This window comes from Podarcis vaucheri (genome assembly GCF_965113315.1).
Source record: "Podarcis vaucheri genome assembly, chromosome: 10".
NCBI lineage: Eukaryota > Metazoa > Chordata > Lepidosauria > Squamata > Lacertidae > Podarcis > Podarcis vaucheri.
Genome location: NC_138748.1, coordinates 17,347,642 through 17,367,133, shown reverse-complemented (window position 1 = coordinate 17,367,133; position 19,492 = coordinate 17,347,642). Strand labels below are relative to the sequence as shown.

Here is a 19,492-nt window from a genome sequence, read left to right as displayed (position 1 = left end):
GTTGATGTGTCTGGGTACAGAGCACACACACACTGAACACATCCAGGGTTCCCCGAGAGATGCAACTCATCCCTCAGTACATCCTCCCTACTCATCATAATGTGGTGACAGGCATTTTGCTAATACACAGCAGGAGCAGGAGCACATGGCAAAGTATGGGGGATGTAGATAGGGTCATGCCATTCTGACTAATCCCAAAGGCACAGGGACAGGGCCAAAGTTACGCAGTGAGCTATGCTGCTGAAAAGATCTGAATGTGGGCGCGACACTTGCACAACACTTCCAAATAATTGCCAACCTAGCAGTTCGAAACCATGTCAAAGTGCAAGTAGATAAATAGGTACCACTCCGGTGGGAAGGTAAACGGTGTTTCCATGCGCTGTTTTGGTTTTCCAGAAGCGGCTTAGTCATGTTGGCCACATGACCTGGAAGCTGTACGCCGGCTCCCTCGGCCAGTAAAGCGAGATGAGCGCCGCAACCCCAGAGTCGTCCATGACTGGACCTAACGGTCAGGGGTCCCTTTACCTTTACCTAGAGATCCAAATTGTTTTATTTAACGTTTTTACAGATACACAGTGCAGTTATGCCACACTCCCCACTCCCCTTCAACCTTACCATTTTATTTTATTTTATTTTTAAAAATCAAGTTCTTATTGTCCAAGGCTTCTGGAAAGCTGTAATAATATATGTCAGAACCAAAATGTGAACTAATTATTCTGAAATTTTCTGTATTGAATTCTGCCTACCTACCACAACAGGGAAGGAACTGGCAGAACCTGCCAAAGTCTCCTCCTTTCCTTTCCTTTCCTTCCCTCCTCATCTTTCTGCTGCAGATCTTCTGAAGGAGTTGCTTTTAATGCAATGCGTCCAAAAGTTATTCCCTTGTCTCTGCAATGTACAACTAATTCTTATTTTCAACAGCTTAGCAATGCTGATAGATGTTCCAAATAAATTATTTAATCCAATTTACACAGAATCTTTCAGTCCAATGCAGGGTAATAAAGAAACATTCTTTTAAAACTCATGTCAAAATGGAACTCAGATCAGTAATACGTACAAGTGAGCTGCATCCAGATTAATTAAATTCCAACATGAAGATTTATTACTTGTGAGTTTCCATTAAAATCTCCTCTGTCCTTACATTTGCAGGAATCCTGAGGCACATATGTCCATGTAAGCAACGCATACAAAAATAATGTACTGTTTCAAGTATTATTTACTTACACTCTTGAAAACGACACAAATGTAACAGCTGCAATGTTTGCTGTAGTGGGTAATTTTATTTTAGTGACATCTGCAAGTATTGTGTCTACAAAGGTAACTCAATTTCGCAGAGACTATTAAAAAAAATAATCAAACTATCAAGATCAATGTTGAATAAGATTCAATACTTTGGGATTTGGTTAGCAACGGCAATCAGAAATGCGTATTTTTGTAACGAAAACAACCCATAGAGAGAAAAAAGCCCGGCAAGCTGGAAATTGTTATTGTAAAAGGAACAACACAAAGCGCAACTCTTTCATTGAAGACGTTGATGAAGATGTTATGAAAGATTAAGACTGAGAATCTCTCTTTTGAATAGAGATGGCCACTGAAAGATGTCAAAGAGGGATGGCAGCAGGGTAGAATGGGGGTATATACTATAGGAAGCCTTCTGCAGGCAAAACTAAAAAATGGGAAAAGAAGAAATAGAAAAAAGAACACACAGGTGTTGGGGTATCTCTGTGGTGGGTCAACACACACAAGAAAGACATAGTCTGGTATAACCAAGTGGGAGGAACTCAAATTTCCTCTCTTTTACAGCAGCTGTAAAGAGCTTCTGACTGAACATTTTGTTATTAAACATTTACAGCAATAAAAATTTAAATGGTCAAGAAATCCTATGGACATTACTGTGGAAAGCTCCATGGTTAACAATGTCAAGAACTGCCAAGAGGAAAATGCTAAGGAGTTGGCTGTTCAAGCAACAGGGAAACCTGGTAGCATGTAAGCAAAAGAGAGAAACAGTAACTGCTTTAGACAACTAAGATTCAACAAAAGTATTTTTTAAAGTGAGGCTTTGTGGAAAAGGTCACTGTCTGTGTTGGTGTCCTTTTGAAAGCATAAAGAAGTAGAAAACTGCTAACAGAAGAGTGAAAAAGAATACAAATGTTCCACAAATAGCAACAAACATTTAAGTTGGCTGACAACAAGGGGAGAAACTAATTCAGTTCACTTTTAAATAAAGAATTCCTGAGCCAATATGCAAACTGAAACACAACTACTTTTAAAATCCACATTTCTCTGAATTTTGTGATGTAGTTTTCCAGCCCAAAGGTGTACAGAAGCACACATATCAGTGAAAATGATGGCCACAGGTACATTATATTAGGGAAACAGCTAGCAAGGAACCACCTATAGTAGCAGAAATGAACACCAATCTGTAAAGTAAATATTGCAAATTGATGGGGAAATAGGGCAAACAGAAGAAACCAAGAGAACCTGAATTTGGCAGATTCAATAATAATAATAATAATAATAATAATAATAATAATAATAATTTTATTATTTGTACCCCACCCATCTGTTTTTAAAGACTGACTTAAAAAGACAACCTCTCTGAGATATATATGAAGCTTTAATACAAGTACTTCTAAAAATTGCAGATGACAAGCATCATCTTAAGAGGAACCGACCATTCTCCTCACAAAGGAGGCATCACCAAAGGAGACATTCCCTCCTAGGACACAGGTGCATTACCTAGAACACACACATTTCTTGCTTCAGAAGCACAGTTTTTACCAGTTTGCAAATTTAAATTGATGGAGTAACAGACTAATTTCGATGATTTAAGACATTTTAATTGATTAATTGGATTGCTTCCCTACTCATGTGTCATCCATCAGACTCCCAGCAGGGAATAACCATTAGAGAAATGCAGCAAATGTTCTTAACGTGAAGAGGATCTAATTTCTAACATTTGTGATAAAAAATCCCTTTGCACTGGAAATGGCAAGTAAAGCAGCTGGCAACGCTTTACTTTGTATATTGATCTCATGCTTTGCATGCAGATTGATCGGACAACAGTGAACATGATCTTCTAACACTTGGAGCTTATCAGCACATCGCTGATGCCTCTTCTTATTCTCCAGATTAAGGGAAAGGGAAAGGGACCCCTGACCATTAGGTCCAGTCGTGGCCGACTCTGGGGTTGTGGCGCTTATCTCGCTTTATTGGCCGAGGGAGCCGGTGTACAGTTTCCAGGTCATGTGGCCAGCATGACTAAGCCGCTTCTGGCGAACCAGAGCAGCACACGGAAACACCGTTTACCTTCCCGCCAGAGTGGTACCTATTTATCTAGTTGCACTTTGACGTGCTTTCGAACTGCTAGGTTGGCAGGAGCTGGGACTGAACAACGGGAGCTCACCCCGTCACGGGGATTCGAACCGCCGAACTTTCTGATCGTCAAGTCCTAGGCTCTGTGGTTTAACCCACAGCACCACCCATGTCCCATTTACATCATGGTAAAAATGACACTGAAACACCTTCATATGGCAACTAAGAGGCTATTTCCACCTGCCTTGCCCCATCTCCAGCCCGAGGAACATTCAGAATGGAGTTGCAACCATGGGCATTATGTATATGTGCATTTTAATGAGTTGAATAGAGTGAAAGATTGAGAGTCATGGGTGTGTGGAGCAAGGGGGCTGGCTCCTGGAGGGTGAGGCATGGTGGCTCCCCTGAACTTTTGAGGGGGGAAGTCCACCTCAATGTTCAGAGGGCACCAGGCTGACATTCAGGACATTGCAGAACCAGACAGAGGGCCTTCTCGGTGGTGGCAGATGTGAAGGAAATAAGCAGCTATCTTATCTTTAAAAGACATCTGAAGGCAGCCCTGTTTAGGGAAGTTTTTAATATTTAATGCTGTATTGTTTTTAACACTCGATTGGGAGCCGCCCAGAGTGGCTGGGGAAACTCAGCTAGATGGGCGGGTATAAATAAAAAAATGTTGCTGTTGTTGTTATCGCATGACATTGTACACGGGCCCCCTCGATCCTCTGGAGAAGAGGGCACCTCTGGTGTGGAGATTGTGTATATGAACTTAACAGTGTTTAATCTATCTTTTGGCTTTTATTTTGTTAATACTGCTTTATAGATTATAAATGTTGTCTTGATTTGTTAATCTTATAATGTGACTTTTGCTTTAATGGTGATGTTCAGCTTATTTTTCAGCTGTTGTGTTTTACACAGAATCAAAGAGTTGGAAGGGATAATCTGAGGTCCAGCGCCAAGGGCCTTCTGGCAGTTCCCTCACTGAGAGAAGCGAAATTACAGGGAACCAGGCAGAGGGCCTTCTTGGTAGTGGTGCCTGCCCTGTAGAACGCCCTTCCATCAGATGTCAAATAAATAAATAACCATATGACATTTAGAAGACATCTGAAGGCAGCCCTGTTCAGGGAAGTTTTTAATAACTGATGTTTTAATGTATTTTTAATCTTTTGTTGGAAGCCGCCCAGAGTGGCTGGGGAAACCCAGCCAGATGGGCAGGGTAGAAATAATAAATTATTATTATAATATTATTATTATTATAATCTAGTCCAAACCCCTGCAGTGCAGGAACATGCGGCTGTCCTGATTTAATTATTCTATATGATTTATGCCAAAAGCTCTATTATGTTCTGTCATGATATTGTGAGTTATTGCTTGTAAGCCGCTTTGGGATTCATTTGAATGAAAAACGGCATAGAAATATAACCAATCAATCAAATCAATGAACTATATTTGTTTATATGGGCTCTACGCTCTTATTAAAGCCCAGTTTACCTGAAGAGAAACAACTGGTCACACTGCTTGCTCTGGGCTCAAATAAAGGATTTGGCTAGCTCCTGCCTCCCCCTTCTGTCGGAAGCAAAGATGAGGAAGCTGTGGATAGCCAATTTCTGTTGGGAGTACAACTCCATAATCCCTATCTATTGGTCATGCTGGCTTGGTCTGATGGCTCAAAGAATATGGCTGCTCATAGCAGTGGTGGACAATGTTGCCCATGGAGAAACTGCAATGTTGTGCACCATTGTGCACTCCAGATTATGAGAAGCGTTGTGAGCAGTGAGTCACTTCCCTGCTCCAACTTTATTGTTTATCACCCACCTCTTTTGCTCCGTCACCCTCGTTTGGCTCCCTCCCCCTTCTATCCTCCTGTCATCCTTCTCTTGTTCTCCCCCCTCATTTATCTCTCTCTCTGCTCTTTACCAGATGGGACGTTCATGTGCAGTTCCTTGGCCAAACGTTCTTCAGTGATAGGCTGAACATGGCTGCAGTCATTAACACTCTTGGGTGAATGAAAATGTGGAAGAAGAAATTTCAGGCCATGTTTTGAAGAAAACGTGGCCTAAAAATGGGCTCCTTTTATTTCTGTTCACCAGTTCACTTGGACTTGTTCCAGGTACCGTATTTTCCGCTCTATAAGATGCACCAGACCACAAGACACACCTAGTTTTTGGAGGAGGAAAACAAGAAAAAAAAATATTCTGAATCTCAGAAGCCAGAACAGCAAGAGGGATCGCTGCGCAGTGAAAGCAGCAATCCCTCTTGCTGTTCTGGCTTCTGGGATAGCTGCACAGCCTGCATTCACTCCATAAGACGCACACACATTTCCCCTTACTTTTTAGGAGGAAAAAAGTGAGTCTTATAGAGCAAAAAATACGGTATTTTGTAATCTGATTCTTGTGTTTTGGCTGTATCAACTATTCTCCTCCCTTGACTCTGTGTGCCTTCAAACACTTTGCCTTGCTTTTTGTGTGTTGCTTAGGGAGTGACTTTTAAACACATACCACAAAAGCGTAGAATTTTATGGTGTCATAAAACAAAACAGCTGTACAATCTTGGCAAAGCTTTTCCATAATTGCATTTCCATGCTAGAAAAGGCTTAATCTGTTGAATTTCTGTCTGCCATACAATGCTTAAAGGGAGAAGAAAACTGTTTCCCTCCAATGCCAACCCTAAACCAAAATCTAGTTTGCCATCCTCTGCCCAGTTACCTGTGCTAAGCCTCATTAAACATGAAGATAATTAATTCTGAGTAGACATACATACCATTGCAATGTAAGTTAACTATACAGTACCATAGATTCTAAATGCATATCTGGTTTTTAGCTCCTGCAGAACAGGACTTGCCTACGCTTTGTTGCAGACTTTTCATATTTTCATTTTGCAGGGAGAAGGGATTCTTTAACATCCACCCACACTTACTGTGTTGTAGTATTTGCAGATAGTAATTTCTAGGGACTACCTGATTTCAGATGAGCATACTGCAGGAAAGATTTATCCTGGTTGCTGGGGGGGGGGAGATAGAGCAAACTACGGAGATTCCAAGGATTAGAAAATAAGAAAAGCAGGGAAAATGCACAAAAGTGGAGGAGGAAACAACAGCTCTTTAGGACTCCAGCGATTCCTATTACCAGCTATCCAAACAACTTGCTTATCGGATCACAGCTCTCTGACTTCGCTCACCAATATGGCTGGGCGATATCTGGTTTTCAATATCATGATATATCATCAGCTAAACATTGTGATACAACAAAATATCATAATGTCTAAAATAAGGACGTAATTATGTAGGGGCAAATGGGACGCGGGTGGAGCTGTGGGTTAAACCACAGAGCCTAGGACTTGCTGATCAGAAGGTCGGCGGTTCAAATCCCCGCAACAGAGTGAGCTCCCGTTGCTCGGTCCCTGCTCCTGCCTACCTAGAAGTTTGAAAGCACGTCAAAGTGCAAGTAGATAAATAGGTACCGCTCCGGTGGGAAGGTAAACGGAATTTTCGTGTGCTGCTCTGGTTCGCCAGAAGCGGCTTAGTCATGCTGGCCATATGACCCGGAAGCTGTACGCTGGCTCCCTCAGCCAGTAAAGCGAGATGAGCGCCGCAACTCCAGAGTCGGTCACAACTGGACCAGTGCACGGAAACGCCGTTTACCTTCCCGCCGCGGGGATTCGAACCACCAACCTTCTGATCGGCAAGTCCTAGGCTCTGTGGTTTAACCCACAGTGCCACCCGCGTCCCATTTGCCCCTACAGTGCCACCCGTAGAAAGCTAAAATTCACATTTATTTATCTGCCTAATTTTGCTTCTGCCCACCATTTGTTGTTGTTTAGTCGTTTAGTCGTGTCCGACTCTTCGTGACCCCATGGACCAGAGCACGCCAGGCACTTCTGTCCTCCACTGCCTCCCGCAGTTTGATCAAACTCATGCTAGTGGCTTCAAGAACACCATCCAACCATCTCATTCTCTGTCGTCCCCTTCTCCTTGTGCCCTCCATCTTTCCCAACATCAGGGTCTTTTCCAGGGAGTCCTCTCTTCTCATGAGGTGGCCAAAGTATTGGAGCCTCAGCTTCACGATCTGTCCTTCCAGTGAGCACTCAGGGCTGATTTCCTTCAGTATGGAGAGGTTTGATCTTCTTGCAGTCCATGGGACTCTCAAGAGTCTCCTCCAGCACCATAATTCAAAAGCATCAATTCTTCGGCGATCAGCCTTCTTTATGGTCCAGCTCTCACTTCCATACATCACTACTGGGAAAACCATGGCTTTTACTATACGGACCTTTGTTGGCAAGGTGATGTCTCTGCTTTTTAAGATGTTGTCTAGGCTTGCCATCGCCTTTCTCCCAAGGAGCAGGCGTCTTTTAATTTCGTGACTGCTGTCACCATCTGCACTGATCATGGAGCCCAAGAAAGTAAAATCTCTCACTGCCTCCATTTCTTCCCCATCTATTTGCCAGGAGGTGATGGGCCCAGTGGCCATGATCTTCGTTTTTTTGATGTTGAGCTTCAGACCATATTTTGCGCTCTCCTCTTTCACCCTCATTAAAAGGTTCTTTAATTCCTCTTCACTTTCTGCCATCAAGGTTGTGTCATCTGCATATCTGAGGTTGTTGATATTTCTTCCGGCAATCTTAATTCCGGCTTGGGATTCATCCAGCCCAGCCTTTCGCATGATGAATTCTGCATATAAGTTAAATAAGCAGGGAGACAGTATACAGCCTTGCCGTACTCCTTTCCCAATTTGGAACCAATCAGTTGTTCCATATCCAGTTCTAACTGTAGCTTCTTGTCCCACATAGAGATTTCGCAGGAGACAGATGAGGTGATCAGGCACTCCCATTTCTTTAAGAACTTGCCATAGTTTGCTGTGGTCAACACAGTCAAAGGCTTTTGCATAGTCAATGAAGCAGAAGTAGATGTCTTTCTGGAACTCTCTAGCTTTCTCCATAATCCAGCGCATGTTTGCAATTTGGTCTCTGGTTCCTCTGCCTCTTCTAAATCCAGCTTGCACTTCTGGGAGTTCTCGGTCCACATACTGCTTGAGCCTTCCTTGTAGAATTTTAAGCATAACCTTGCTAGCATGTGAAATGAGTGAAATTGTGCGGTAGTTGGAGCATTCTTTGGCACTGCCTTTCTTTGGGATTGGGATGTAGACTGATCTTCTCCAATCCTCTGGCCACTGCTGAGTTTTCCAAACTTGCTGGCATATTGAGTGTAGCACCTTAACAGCATCATCTTTTAAAATTTTAAACAGTTCAGCTGGAATACCATCACTTCCACTGGCCTTGTTATTTGCAGTGCTTTCTAAGGCCCATTTGACTTCACTCTCCAGGATGTCTGGCTCAAGGTCAGCAACCACACTACCTGGGGTGTACGAGACATCCATATCTTTCTGGTATAATTCCTCTGTGTATTCTTGCCACCTCTTCTTGATGTCTTCTGCTTCAGTTAGATCTTTACCACTTTTGTCCTTTATTATGGTAATCTTTGTACGAAATGTTCCTTTCATATTTCCGATTTTCTTGAACAGATCTCTGGTTCTTCCCATTCTGTTGCTTTCCTCTATTTCTTTGCATTGCTCGTTTAAGAAGGCCTTCTTGTCTCTCCTTGCTGTTCTTTGGAAATCTGCATTCAATTTCCTGTATCTTTCACTATCTCCCTCGCATTTTGCTTGCCTTCTCTCCCCCGCTATTTGTAAGGCCTCGTTGGACAGCCACTTTGCTTTCTTGCATTTCTTTTTCATTGGGATGGTTTTAGTTGCTGCCTCCTGTATAATGTTGCGAGCCTCCATCCATAGTTCTTCAGGCACTCTGTCCAGCAAATCTAAATCCTTAAACCTGTTCCTCACTTCCACTGTGTATTCATAAGGGATTTGGTTTAGATTGTATCTTACCTGTCCAGTGGTTTTTCCTACTTTCTTCAGTTTAAGCTTGAATTTTGCTATAAGGAGCTGATGATCTGAGTCAGATCACACAGTCAGATCTGCCCACCATTAGTCTGCCCCCAAGGGAATGCGGCCATTGTGTTGAAAAAGGTTATAATTTATATTAGCTTTCTGAAGCCATTTTGAACATTTCAACATTCAGCTGTTCCTGTACTATTTTCCCGAATGCTGCTCTCCAGTTATATTAACAGAGGCAAATGTGATGTACCTGTCCCTGACTTGACACTTCAGTTGCCACTAAACGGAAAGTAATCACAGAAGCATGGATAACCTGCATAAAACAAGGGGCCTCCCACTCAACGGAAGAGCTTATGAGCACCACATGCAGAAGATTCCAAGTTTAATCTTTGGAATCTTTGCTTCTAAGGACCTCTGAGAGCAGCTAAGCAAGACCTCCTTCAGTAAGAGTAGAGAATACTCTGATAAAGGAGGACAAGCTGAAGTGCTAGCAGACATCTAAAACGTAGGAGACACAGAAATTCAGGATGGGGACATATGACTTAACAGGCAATGAAATATGGGCTATATTACTCAGATTTGGTGAAACTCTTTTTTAAAAAGAAAGATAAATAAAAAAGGAGGGGGGAGAGAGAAGCTTGTCACAAGATCAGGAGTAATACAATCTGGAAATATGTTAAATTAATTGATGAGAAGCCATTTTGAACTTTTTGAGTGATGAAAGCAGAAGGTTGGACCTAGAAGGGAAAAAATACCACTTAGCAGAGTAGCACCAAAACCTGAATTTTAATTACAGCCAGAAACATTTATTGGCATGTTTATATTAAATAATATAAACAATGGTCATACTAACAATTGACAGAAAGGGTTGTGGAACTGCTGTTCTTTTATCTCTATTTCTTTTGTTTTTTCTCTTTCTTTTCTTTTCCCCCCTCTCATTTTTTCTGATTCTCTTGATATCTTCATTTGTACTATTCTTTCATAAATGAGTTTGGATTTTATTGTTTAATATGTTAAAAAAAACCTTTAATAAAATCGACATGAAAAAAAACTGGAAAAAGCTGTTTCTGCAACATTTGAATAAAGTTTCAGTCTACAGCAATTTTAATACAGCGTTCCATAATCCTATCTATGTGCTTACAATACTTCCTAATGGGTTTTTGTGTTTGTTTTGAACAAGTGTCTGTTTTGTAGCTGTTGTCTGGGGAGCTTGTTGACTACAATTTTCCAGTTGTTTTACAGGGCCAATTAGGGAGCAGGAAAAACTTTCAATCAGTCTTTCTTAAAACACATTTGCAAAAGACCCTGGATGACATTTTAACAGCTGAGAGAGGCCTCTGAAGAAAACTGCGCAGCCCAGAGGTCAATCACATCAACCAAATAAACACTTCATTATCTACCCGTACGCCAACTTTTCTACTTCAAATGATAGGTGGCATCATCAAGTCCTTTTGCTGATTGTACTCTCCAAATATTACCTGGAATAAGTGGATCGTACAATTAGAAGATGTTCAGCGGATAAGTAGGCTTTGTCAGGAGCGTTAATTATAAACTGGTTGCACTTGCTAAACATCTCCAGTTCACCCTCCTGCTAACCTCGAAAAGACGCATCTTGTGTTTAGAAAAACATATATATTAGAGGGGTTTTTTTAGACTGGAGAAACATCAGTTGCATGGTTCACACATACTTTAATCCACTGAGTGCAAACATATTATTAAAATGCAAACCTATTCTTCCTTGTAACCAAATAGTTGCCTTGGTTATCAAATCTTAATAAAAAAACTTTTGGCATGTTATCCTCTAATGGACAAGAATCTTTATCAGACTATAAAACTTGACTCTGGTCTGAATTCGTTTAAGGTAAGATTCCAAACTAAAGGTAATGGAGGGATAACTGAAGCATCTCTGGTCAGTGGAAATCATGGAAAAATATGCACTGATTAACTGTACAGTACACAAGTTCCCCCTGTCCCTTTTGCCATTCACTTTGTCTCTGGTGGTGGTACCCCGAGAACAACTTCTGAAACATTTCAACATTCAGACAGGATGGCAAGGGAGAACATAGGAAGCTGCCTTACACAGAGTTGGGCTGATGGTCCTTTTAGTTCAGTATTCTCTCAGTACTGGCTCATAGCAGCTCTCCAGGGTTATAGAACGCCTCTCCTCCTTACAGAGGTGGGAGTTGTGAGCAGGAGCTGTTTCCCGTGTTAGCAGGGGGTGTTCCAGCCCCTGCCCAGCTGACCTGGCTGCTGCGCCATGCCCCCAGGTAGCCAACCAATCAGGTGGAGGCTTGGGGGCGGGGTTTTGCCGCTCAAATGTTGCCGCGGCAGCACTTCCCTTTCATTCCACTGCTGGTTTTCGACGGTCCAACCTTCTGAAGAAAAGGGTTTGGCAAGGCTCCCATAGCCCTATGGCCATTGAAAAATCCAGGAAACTCTTAAATTGTGTGGTGGCACACAAATTGTGCTATATGTATGGCCATGTGATTCTGGATGCTGACATCCGGTTCAGCGAGTTGTCTTTGTTTCGAGATGACGGTGTTCACCTTTCGGATCTCAGTAATGATATTTGGCTGGCCGACATCATCAGAAGCCTTAGGGATTGGTTGCAGCTGTGGGGGTATTGGCGGTGAGCCTCTTTTGGCTCAGATGGCGGTTAGGCATTGGAATATGTTTGTGTATTGGAGGGCAGGGTGTGGCCATCGCCTACCCCTCCACTTTATGGGTATTCCGGTAAGGGAATCCGGCAGTTGTGGATCCTGTCCAATGCCCTTGCTGGTGGCTAGGGCCATGGCACGACCCCCAGTGACATCAGGGGGAGCTTTCAGTTGTATTTGCATCAACAGGTTCCTCCCACTGGTGGTTAACCCTTGTTAGACTCACCCCTCCCTGAGGGGGTGGAGTCATACTCTGATGTTTTATGCAATGCCTAAGCCAATACTTCTCACATGCTGTAATCAATAAAGTTGTGGCCTTGTTTATCCCATTAACCTAATGTACTGTGTCCATTTGTCTTTCTTACCCCAGGTGGGTGGCGGGTCCTTGAATCACAAAGAGGACACTCCCGATTCCTACCTAGAGATGTCAGGGACTGGACATGGGAATGGAGAGGCTCTACCGCTGTGCCCTTTCCAAGCTTGCGACATACGTTTGACTGTGTTGTTGTTGTTGTTTAGTTGTTTAGTCGTATCCAACTCTTCATGACCCCATGAACCAGAGCACCCCAGGCACTCCTGTCTTCTACCGCCTCCCGCAGTTTGGTCAAACTCATGCTGGTAGCTTCACGAACACTGTCCAACCATCTCGTCCTCTGTTGTCCCCTTCTCCTTGTGCCCTCCATCTTTCCTTGTGCCCTCTTTGTCATCCCCTTCTCCTTGTGCCCTCCATCTTTCCCAACATCAGGGTCTTTTCCAGGGAGTCTTCTCTTCTCATGAGGTGGCCAAAGTATTGGAGCCTCAGCTTCACGATCTGTCCTTCCAGTGAGCACTCAGGGCTGATTTCCTTCAGAATGGATAGGTTTGATCTTCTTGCAGTCCATGGGACTCTCAAGAGTCTCCTCCAGCATCATAAATCAAAAGCATCAATTCTTTGGTGATCAGCCTTCTTGATGGTCCAGCTCTTACTTCCATACATCACTACTTGGAAATTCATAGCTTTTACTATACGAACCTTTGTTGGCAAGGTGATGTCTCTGCTTTGTAAGATGCTGTCTAGGTTTGTCATTGACTGTATGTTTCACTGTAGTTACTACTAAAGTAGTGGCTTAAAGGTAAAGGTACCCCTGCCCGTACGGGCCAGTCGTGTCTGACTCTAGGGTTGTGCGCCCATCTCACTTAAGAGGCCGGGGGCCAGCGCTGTCTGGAGACACTTCTGGGTCACGTGGCCAGCGTGACGAAGCTGCTCTGGCGAGCCAGCACCAGCGCAGCACACGGAAACGCCGTTTACCTTCCCGCTAGAAAGCGGTACCTATTTATCTACTTGCACTTTTAGGGGTGCTTTCGAACTGTTAGGTGGGCAGGAGCTGGGACCGAAGACGGGAGCTCAACCCGCCGCAGGGATTCGAACCGCTGACCATGCGATCGGCAAGCCCTAGGCGCTGAGGTTCTACCCACAGCGCCACCCGCGTCCCCAAAGTAGTGGGTTGCCTGCCCCCAAATAACATCAATAAAACCAACCAAGCTTCTATTTTGCCTCTTTTTTAAAAAAGATGGCACCTGCTTTGGGGCACAGTTTCCCCACCATGTGGAGCACACATTTCTTGTGAATAACCATCCCGGCGCAACGCTTACTGTGGTCTCGATGCTTCGGCCTGATCTGTCTGGAGTTTCTCTCCTCCCTCCACTTCCATCGTGCAGTAAACAATGCGGCTGGGAGCAAGCGACTTCAAGCCTTGGACTTCTGCTATAACAATCTGAACAAGGAAAACAAGATACAGCAAATGAACATCAACCGTTCGAAACAAAAGCAGTACACATGTAAACCACATTATCATCAAGGATAAAAAAGGAGGACCCAGATGGGTCTGCAAAAATGCTAACTTTATACGTCGCGCATCCAGAAGCAGGCCTATGTGTGCAGATAATCCTCCATTCTAAGTGGTGCTCTGGAATAAAACAGCAGCAACAAACATACACAGCATACGTGGTTGTGTGTACTGTGATCTGTACCAGACTGGGTCCGCACTTGGCGTCTAGCAGGTAAGGTTTGACAGTTATCCTTCTAGGATGAAGCCCAGTCCATTGATTGATCAGAATTGTGAACACAGATAGCACAAGAATATCTGTTTGGTGGATGCAAGGATCTGAGGATCAAGGCTACGTCTACAATCCTGAAATTAGATTACATTTAATCTAATGTAATCTAGTGGTGACCGCGTGGCCTAATGGATAAGGCATCTGACTTTGGATCAGAAGATTGAGGGTTCGAGTCCCTTTGTGTCAATACGTTGGGACGCCGGTGGCGCTGTGGGTTAAACCACAGAGCCTAGGACTTGCCGATCAGAAGGTCAGCGGTTCGAATCCCCGCAACGGGGTGAGCTCCTGTTGCTCGGGCCCTGCTCCTGCCAACCTAGCAGTTAGAAAGCATGTCAAAGTGCAAATAGATAAATAGGTATGGCTCCAGCAGGAAGGTAAATGGCATTTCCGTGTGTTGCTCTGGTTTTGCCAGAAGCGGCTTAGTCATGCTGGCCGCATGACCCAGAAGCTGTCTGCGGACAAACGCCGGCTCCCTCGGCCCATAGAGCGAGATGAGCCCCACAACCCCAGAGTCAGTCACGACTGGACCTAATGGTCAGGGGTCCCTTTACCTTTACCTTTAATCTAGTGGTATGCAAAAGAGAACACCAACAACACCCTGAAGTTGTTGTTATATTATTGAACAGTGAAGCGAACATACAAAATTCTATTCTGAGCTTCTTTTGTGCAAAGTGCTTTTAAGCTACCAAACTAGGACAAAACAAGTATTTTCCATTTTAAGATGCAAACTCTATAGCACTTGTGCAGAAAAACACAAAACACAACAATAGAGTTTCAAGATCTAAAGCCGAAAGGCAATTTAATATATAAAAAACACTTTATGGCCTTTGTACCACTTCCATAGTGGGTTGCTCTGAGTGTGTAGTTCACCTTTAACAACAAAAACTAGTTTATCAATTGTGCCCATGCTGTTGCTCAAAAACATTTTAGGAGTGGATTAAAAAAATGTGAAGTTTTGAAGCTACTCTCCCTTTTCATAACTTGATGCAATCCTTCAACACCAGTGATGTCCTTGAATAAAAATTTGAAAAACTAGTTAGACTTAACACTAAGGGTCTGAGAAATACTTGCGCTGCTAATGAACTTCAGGGATATGAATGGGTGCACATGAAGAACCTCTTATGATATACAAGTTTATTGATAGAAATGTGTCAAAGCACCCAAGGGAACATCTTTGGATCCAGCCTGCTACCAGTGAAGAGGTTGAGTGCTTGACACAAACTTATGCGGATATTGCCATGTTTAATTTTATTTTAGCATGTATCACTGAGATACAGTCATTACCCTAAAACCACATAAGCTACTTTCAACTAGCAGTCATTCACAACAAGGACTTGTTTTACCAGCAAAGCAAGACGGAAACTAATTAAGTCAACGTCAAAAGCAAATTAAACCTAGGGACTATAGCATCTGTATTGGTTTCAGAGAGATTTGCTTCCATGAAGTTTTTGATTAATCATACCGAACCCGGACTGAATATCCCTCCATATTTTTGCAGGACCATTCAACCTCCACTGAAAGTGGGGAAAATATTTGGTGACTTTTTGAGGGGATGAAATTCTAGGGCCTTTTTTTGCAGGGTGTGGGTACTCTTCATTCTTACCTTAATACAGGGGTAGGCAACAGTCTGTTTTCACTACAACTCCCAGGATTCTTGATCACTAGCCATGCTGACTGGGACTGATGGGAGTTATGGTCCAGAACATCTACAGAGCACTACATTGGCTACCCCGCCTTAATATGAGGTGGCCTAGGGCTTGTTTTTGCTTTTTCTTCTTTTTACATATTAAGGTATGAACTAACCAGAACCTCAACCCACCCAAAATCTTATGTGTTGGACCCAAGTTTGGAAAACCCTTCACTCCAGCTGTTTTTGGACTACAATTCCCATCATCCCTGACTACTGGTCCTGCTAGCTAGGGATGATGGGAGTTGTAGTCCAAAAACAGCTGAAGGCCCAAGTTTGGGAAACACTGTCTTAGTGTCTTAGCTTGAATTAAGAACCCAAAACTTTGGTAGGCAAAGTTTTCATTCCCCCTCAACTTACCTCTGTAACTTTGGCCCAACACCAGATTTTCCTTTAAGGCTTGTTTTCAATTTTGGGATTGAATAAGGTACAGTAGCCAAAAACCAAAATGGCACTGCTCACAGAGAGGAAGAACTATTTGCCTTTTCATGCATTCGCTCTGCTAAAGGCTTCAGTAGCATGGTGGAAGAACAACATGAACCACAAAATGCACCACCACAAAATGGGCTAGGTGCAAAGTGGACTCTTAGCCCAACTGCCCAAAGCTCCAGTTCCACGACGCTACTGTAGTTCTGCCTCGGGATGGATGTAAGAATTAGGGCTCTGCTTTTGCATTTGCTACACAGTTCCCAGTGCTGAAGAGCCAAGCAGCCCCCTGAATTAAATAGCTCGTCTTTTTCTGGAGTAAAGGTAAAGAGACCCCTGACCATTAGGTCCAGTCATGACCAACTCTGGGGTTGCAGCGCTCATCTCACTTTATTGGCTGAGGGAGCCGGCATACAGCTTTCGGGTCATGTGGCCAGCATGACTAAGCCACTTCTAGCAAACCAGAGCAGCGCACGGAAACACTGTTTACCTTCCCGCTGGAGCGTTACCTATTTATCTACTTGCATTTTGATGTGCTTTCAAACTGCTAGGTTGGCAGGAGCAGGGACCGAGCAACGGGAGCTCACCCCATTACGGGGATTCGAACCGCTGACCTTCTGATCGGCAAGCCCTAGGCTCTGTGGTTTAACTCACAGTGCCACCCGCGCCAAGCAGCCTCCTGAATTAAATAGCTTGTCTTTTTCCGGAGTAGCAACTGCTAACTAATACCTGGCTATGCATGTGATTTTCCATCACATGCACTTCTCCGAAGCCTATCAAGTGTCTGATGTTATTCGGACAAAGCTTCTCCTCCTCCTCCCCTTCCCACCCCCGCTTCTTTTTAACAGAAATCTGCACGTATGCGGGCCAACTTGCATACGCGTTTCCCAGAGTGGAAAGTGGCACATCATTGTTACAGTCTGACATCTAAGGAATTGGAGGAGAAGAACAAACAAAACATCTAAGACAATTTTCTCTCTCTCTCGAGGGAACAGTTACATCTTACTCACAGTTTTGGGGAAAACTTCACAGACATTTTAGCTCATTTACCACAGATAAAGCTGCTATCAGCTTCAGTTCACATGAATAAATAGGATGAACTATGCCTTGCTAGTTTTGGAAAGATCATTGGATTAGGCAACTCCCAATACTACTTAACCAGTCTGGAATTACATGGACAAGGGGCCATGCAAGAACAGAGAAGATTGTTCTGAGGACACAATTTTAAAACGAAAGTCTACAATATTCACTAGAGCACTCCCAATTGGCCATTTTACATAATTACTTAACTTGTTTAACTTGTTTTTCTGAGGCAGATGAATACATTTTAGAATTAAAATACAGGGGAACCTCAGTTTTTGAGTATCTCGGAGGCCGAACGCTTCATTTTTCGAAACGCCGAAATCCCGAAAGTAATTGTTTCCGTTTTCGAACGCTCCTTGGAAGTCAAACAGCTTCCACTGCATGTTGTTCGTCTTTCTCAATGCAATTTGCCAACACCCATTGCACCTCAGTTTCTGAACGTTTCGGAAGTCGAGCGGTCTTCCGGAACAGATTACGTTCAAAAACCGGTGTTCCACTGTATTGCCTACCCCCAATTTTAAAAACACCGTGCTAAAAGAATACTGGCCAGAAAAGCAGATTTATTAATTTTTTAAAATTACTTCACTTTTCATTTAAACACTACTGCACAAATATTTCAGTTTTGTTAAACACACACACACACACACACACGTATTTAGCACAACTTAAAACTGGTTAAGCAAAACACGCAGATAAAATGGTGTTGACAGGATACGTAATAGTCAACATGTGCAGAAGTAGACAAGTGGAAATAGGCCCAGAGTCCACTGCTATCCCCAGAAACAGTGAAGGAGGGGGTCTCACCATTATCCAAAAACCTGCCCAAAGGGGCAGTTGCATGGAAGATCTTAGCATATTGTTCTGGAAGCAAATTGACATACTTTATGTTTCTCTGGGTGTGAACTGAACATGTCTTCCATTTTATCCCAGAGTACTAAATAATACAGTCTAGGTAGCAAAGGTTTGGGGAATACCGACTTAATAAGACTATGTACATTCACATTTGTAGCACAAATGAAAATCTAGCAGAAGGATCCTATTTCTAAAGGACTTCTGGCTTTCTCTTCACACAACAAAGCTATGTTATGATCATTTCTCCCCTTTAAATTCGAGTGAGCATTTGTCTCCTAAACCATTCTTCCTTATTAACAAAAGAAAGATTTTGATAGTCCTAAGGTACAAAAACAAACCAAAACCCCACTACGCTCTTCTTGGCTTACAGACGGTTTTTGAGTTGCCTCTCTCAATTCAGAAACCAGAGCTCATAATTATGGAAAAGCTACCCCTACAACCGCTTTCAACAATTTTGATTCAAAGGGCAGTACAGTGGTGCCTCGCAAGATGAAAAGAATCCGTTCTCTTCGTCTAGCGGTTTTTTCTTCTTGCGAAGCAAGTCCATTGACAGGTTAGCGGATTAGCGCTATTAGCGGCTTTTAGTGGCTTATCTGCTGATCGGATCAGCTGATAAGCGGCTTAGCGGCTTAGAAAAAGGGGGGGAGGAAAAAACCCCCGCAGGAACTCGCAAGGCATTGTCGTCTTGCGAAGCAAGCCCATAGGAAATTTGTTTTGCGAAACACCTCCAAAACGGAAAACTCTTTCGTCTAGCGAGTTTTCCGTCTTGCGAGGCATTCGTCTTGCAGGGCACGACTGTAAATAAAATCCTCTCATAACACAGCCAGCTTGTGAAGAAATGGCTCCATGCTCCCTTGCAATGATGCTGTCATCTGTGGTGGGAATGTCTGGGAAATAACAATGCCGTCTCCTTACGAAACATTACCATGGTGCCCATCAGAACTTCATCCCTGATAGGACAGCAGTTTTGATACACTCTGCCTAGCAACTTCTGACACTCTGATATACCGTACTTTCCTGTCTATTAGATGCCCCCATGTATTAGGACCCCTACCCTATTTTGGGGGACTCAATTTTAAGCAAATGAGGGGAGATGGCCCAAAGCAGCTGCGGGCAGGAAACACTCCCTAGATCTTTTCCCGCGTGCAGATAGGGTGTGTTTCCCTCGCGCAGCAGCATCGAGGGAAGTTGGGCTCCAGCCAGCCAGCGCCCCCAGATCGCTCCCCACTTGCTGTGGCATTGGGAGAAGCTGCGCACCTCCAGCCAGCACCAGCCAGCGCCCCCAGATCACTCCCCGCACCCAGCAGCATCTCCCCCCATGCCACTATCCGTGTATTGGACGACCCCAGTTTTTTGACATGATTTTTGTGTCCAAAAACCTCGTCCAATACAAGGAAAAATATGGTAAGTGATATATATATATATATATAGGATTGATGAACGGTAAAAGTGGATTCCTCTCTGCAAATTACCGTATTTTTTGCACCATA

General features: G+C 43.5%; 1 protein-coding gene and 1 long non-coding RNA gene across 14 annotated transcripts in view; one reads left to right on the top strand and one right to left on the bottom strand.

The window, feature by feature from the left end:
• Positions 1-19,492, top strand: part of LOC309541781 — a 575,734-nt gene that overhangs the window by 72,090 nt on the left and 484,152 nt on the right. The gene's annotated exons all lie outside the window — the stretch shown is intronic.
• Positions 1-19,492, bottom strand: part of CADPS2 (calcium dependent secretion activator 2) — a 367,142-nt gene that overhangs the window by 202,152 nt on the left and 145,498 nt on the right. For all 13 annotated transcript variants that reach the window (XM_082239470.1, XM_082239476.1, XM_082239475.1 and 10 more), the window contains exon 6: positions 13,490-13,611. In XM_082239470.1, the coding sequence (XP_082095596.1) occupies positions 13,490-13,611 (122 nt within the window). The remainder of the gene's footprint in view (positions 1-13,489; positions 13,612-19,492) is intronic.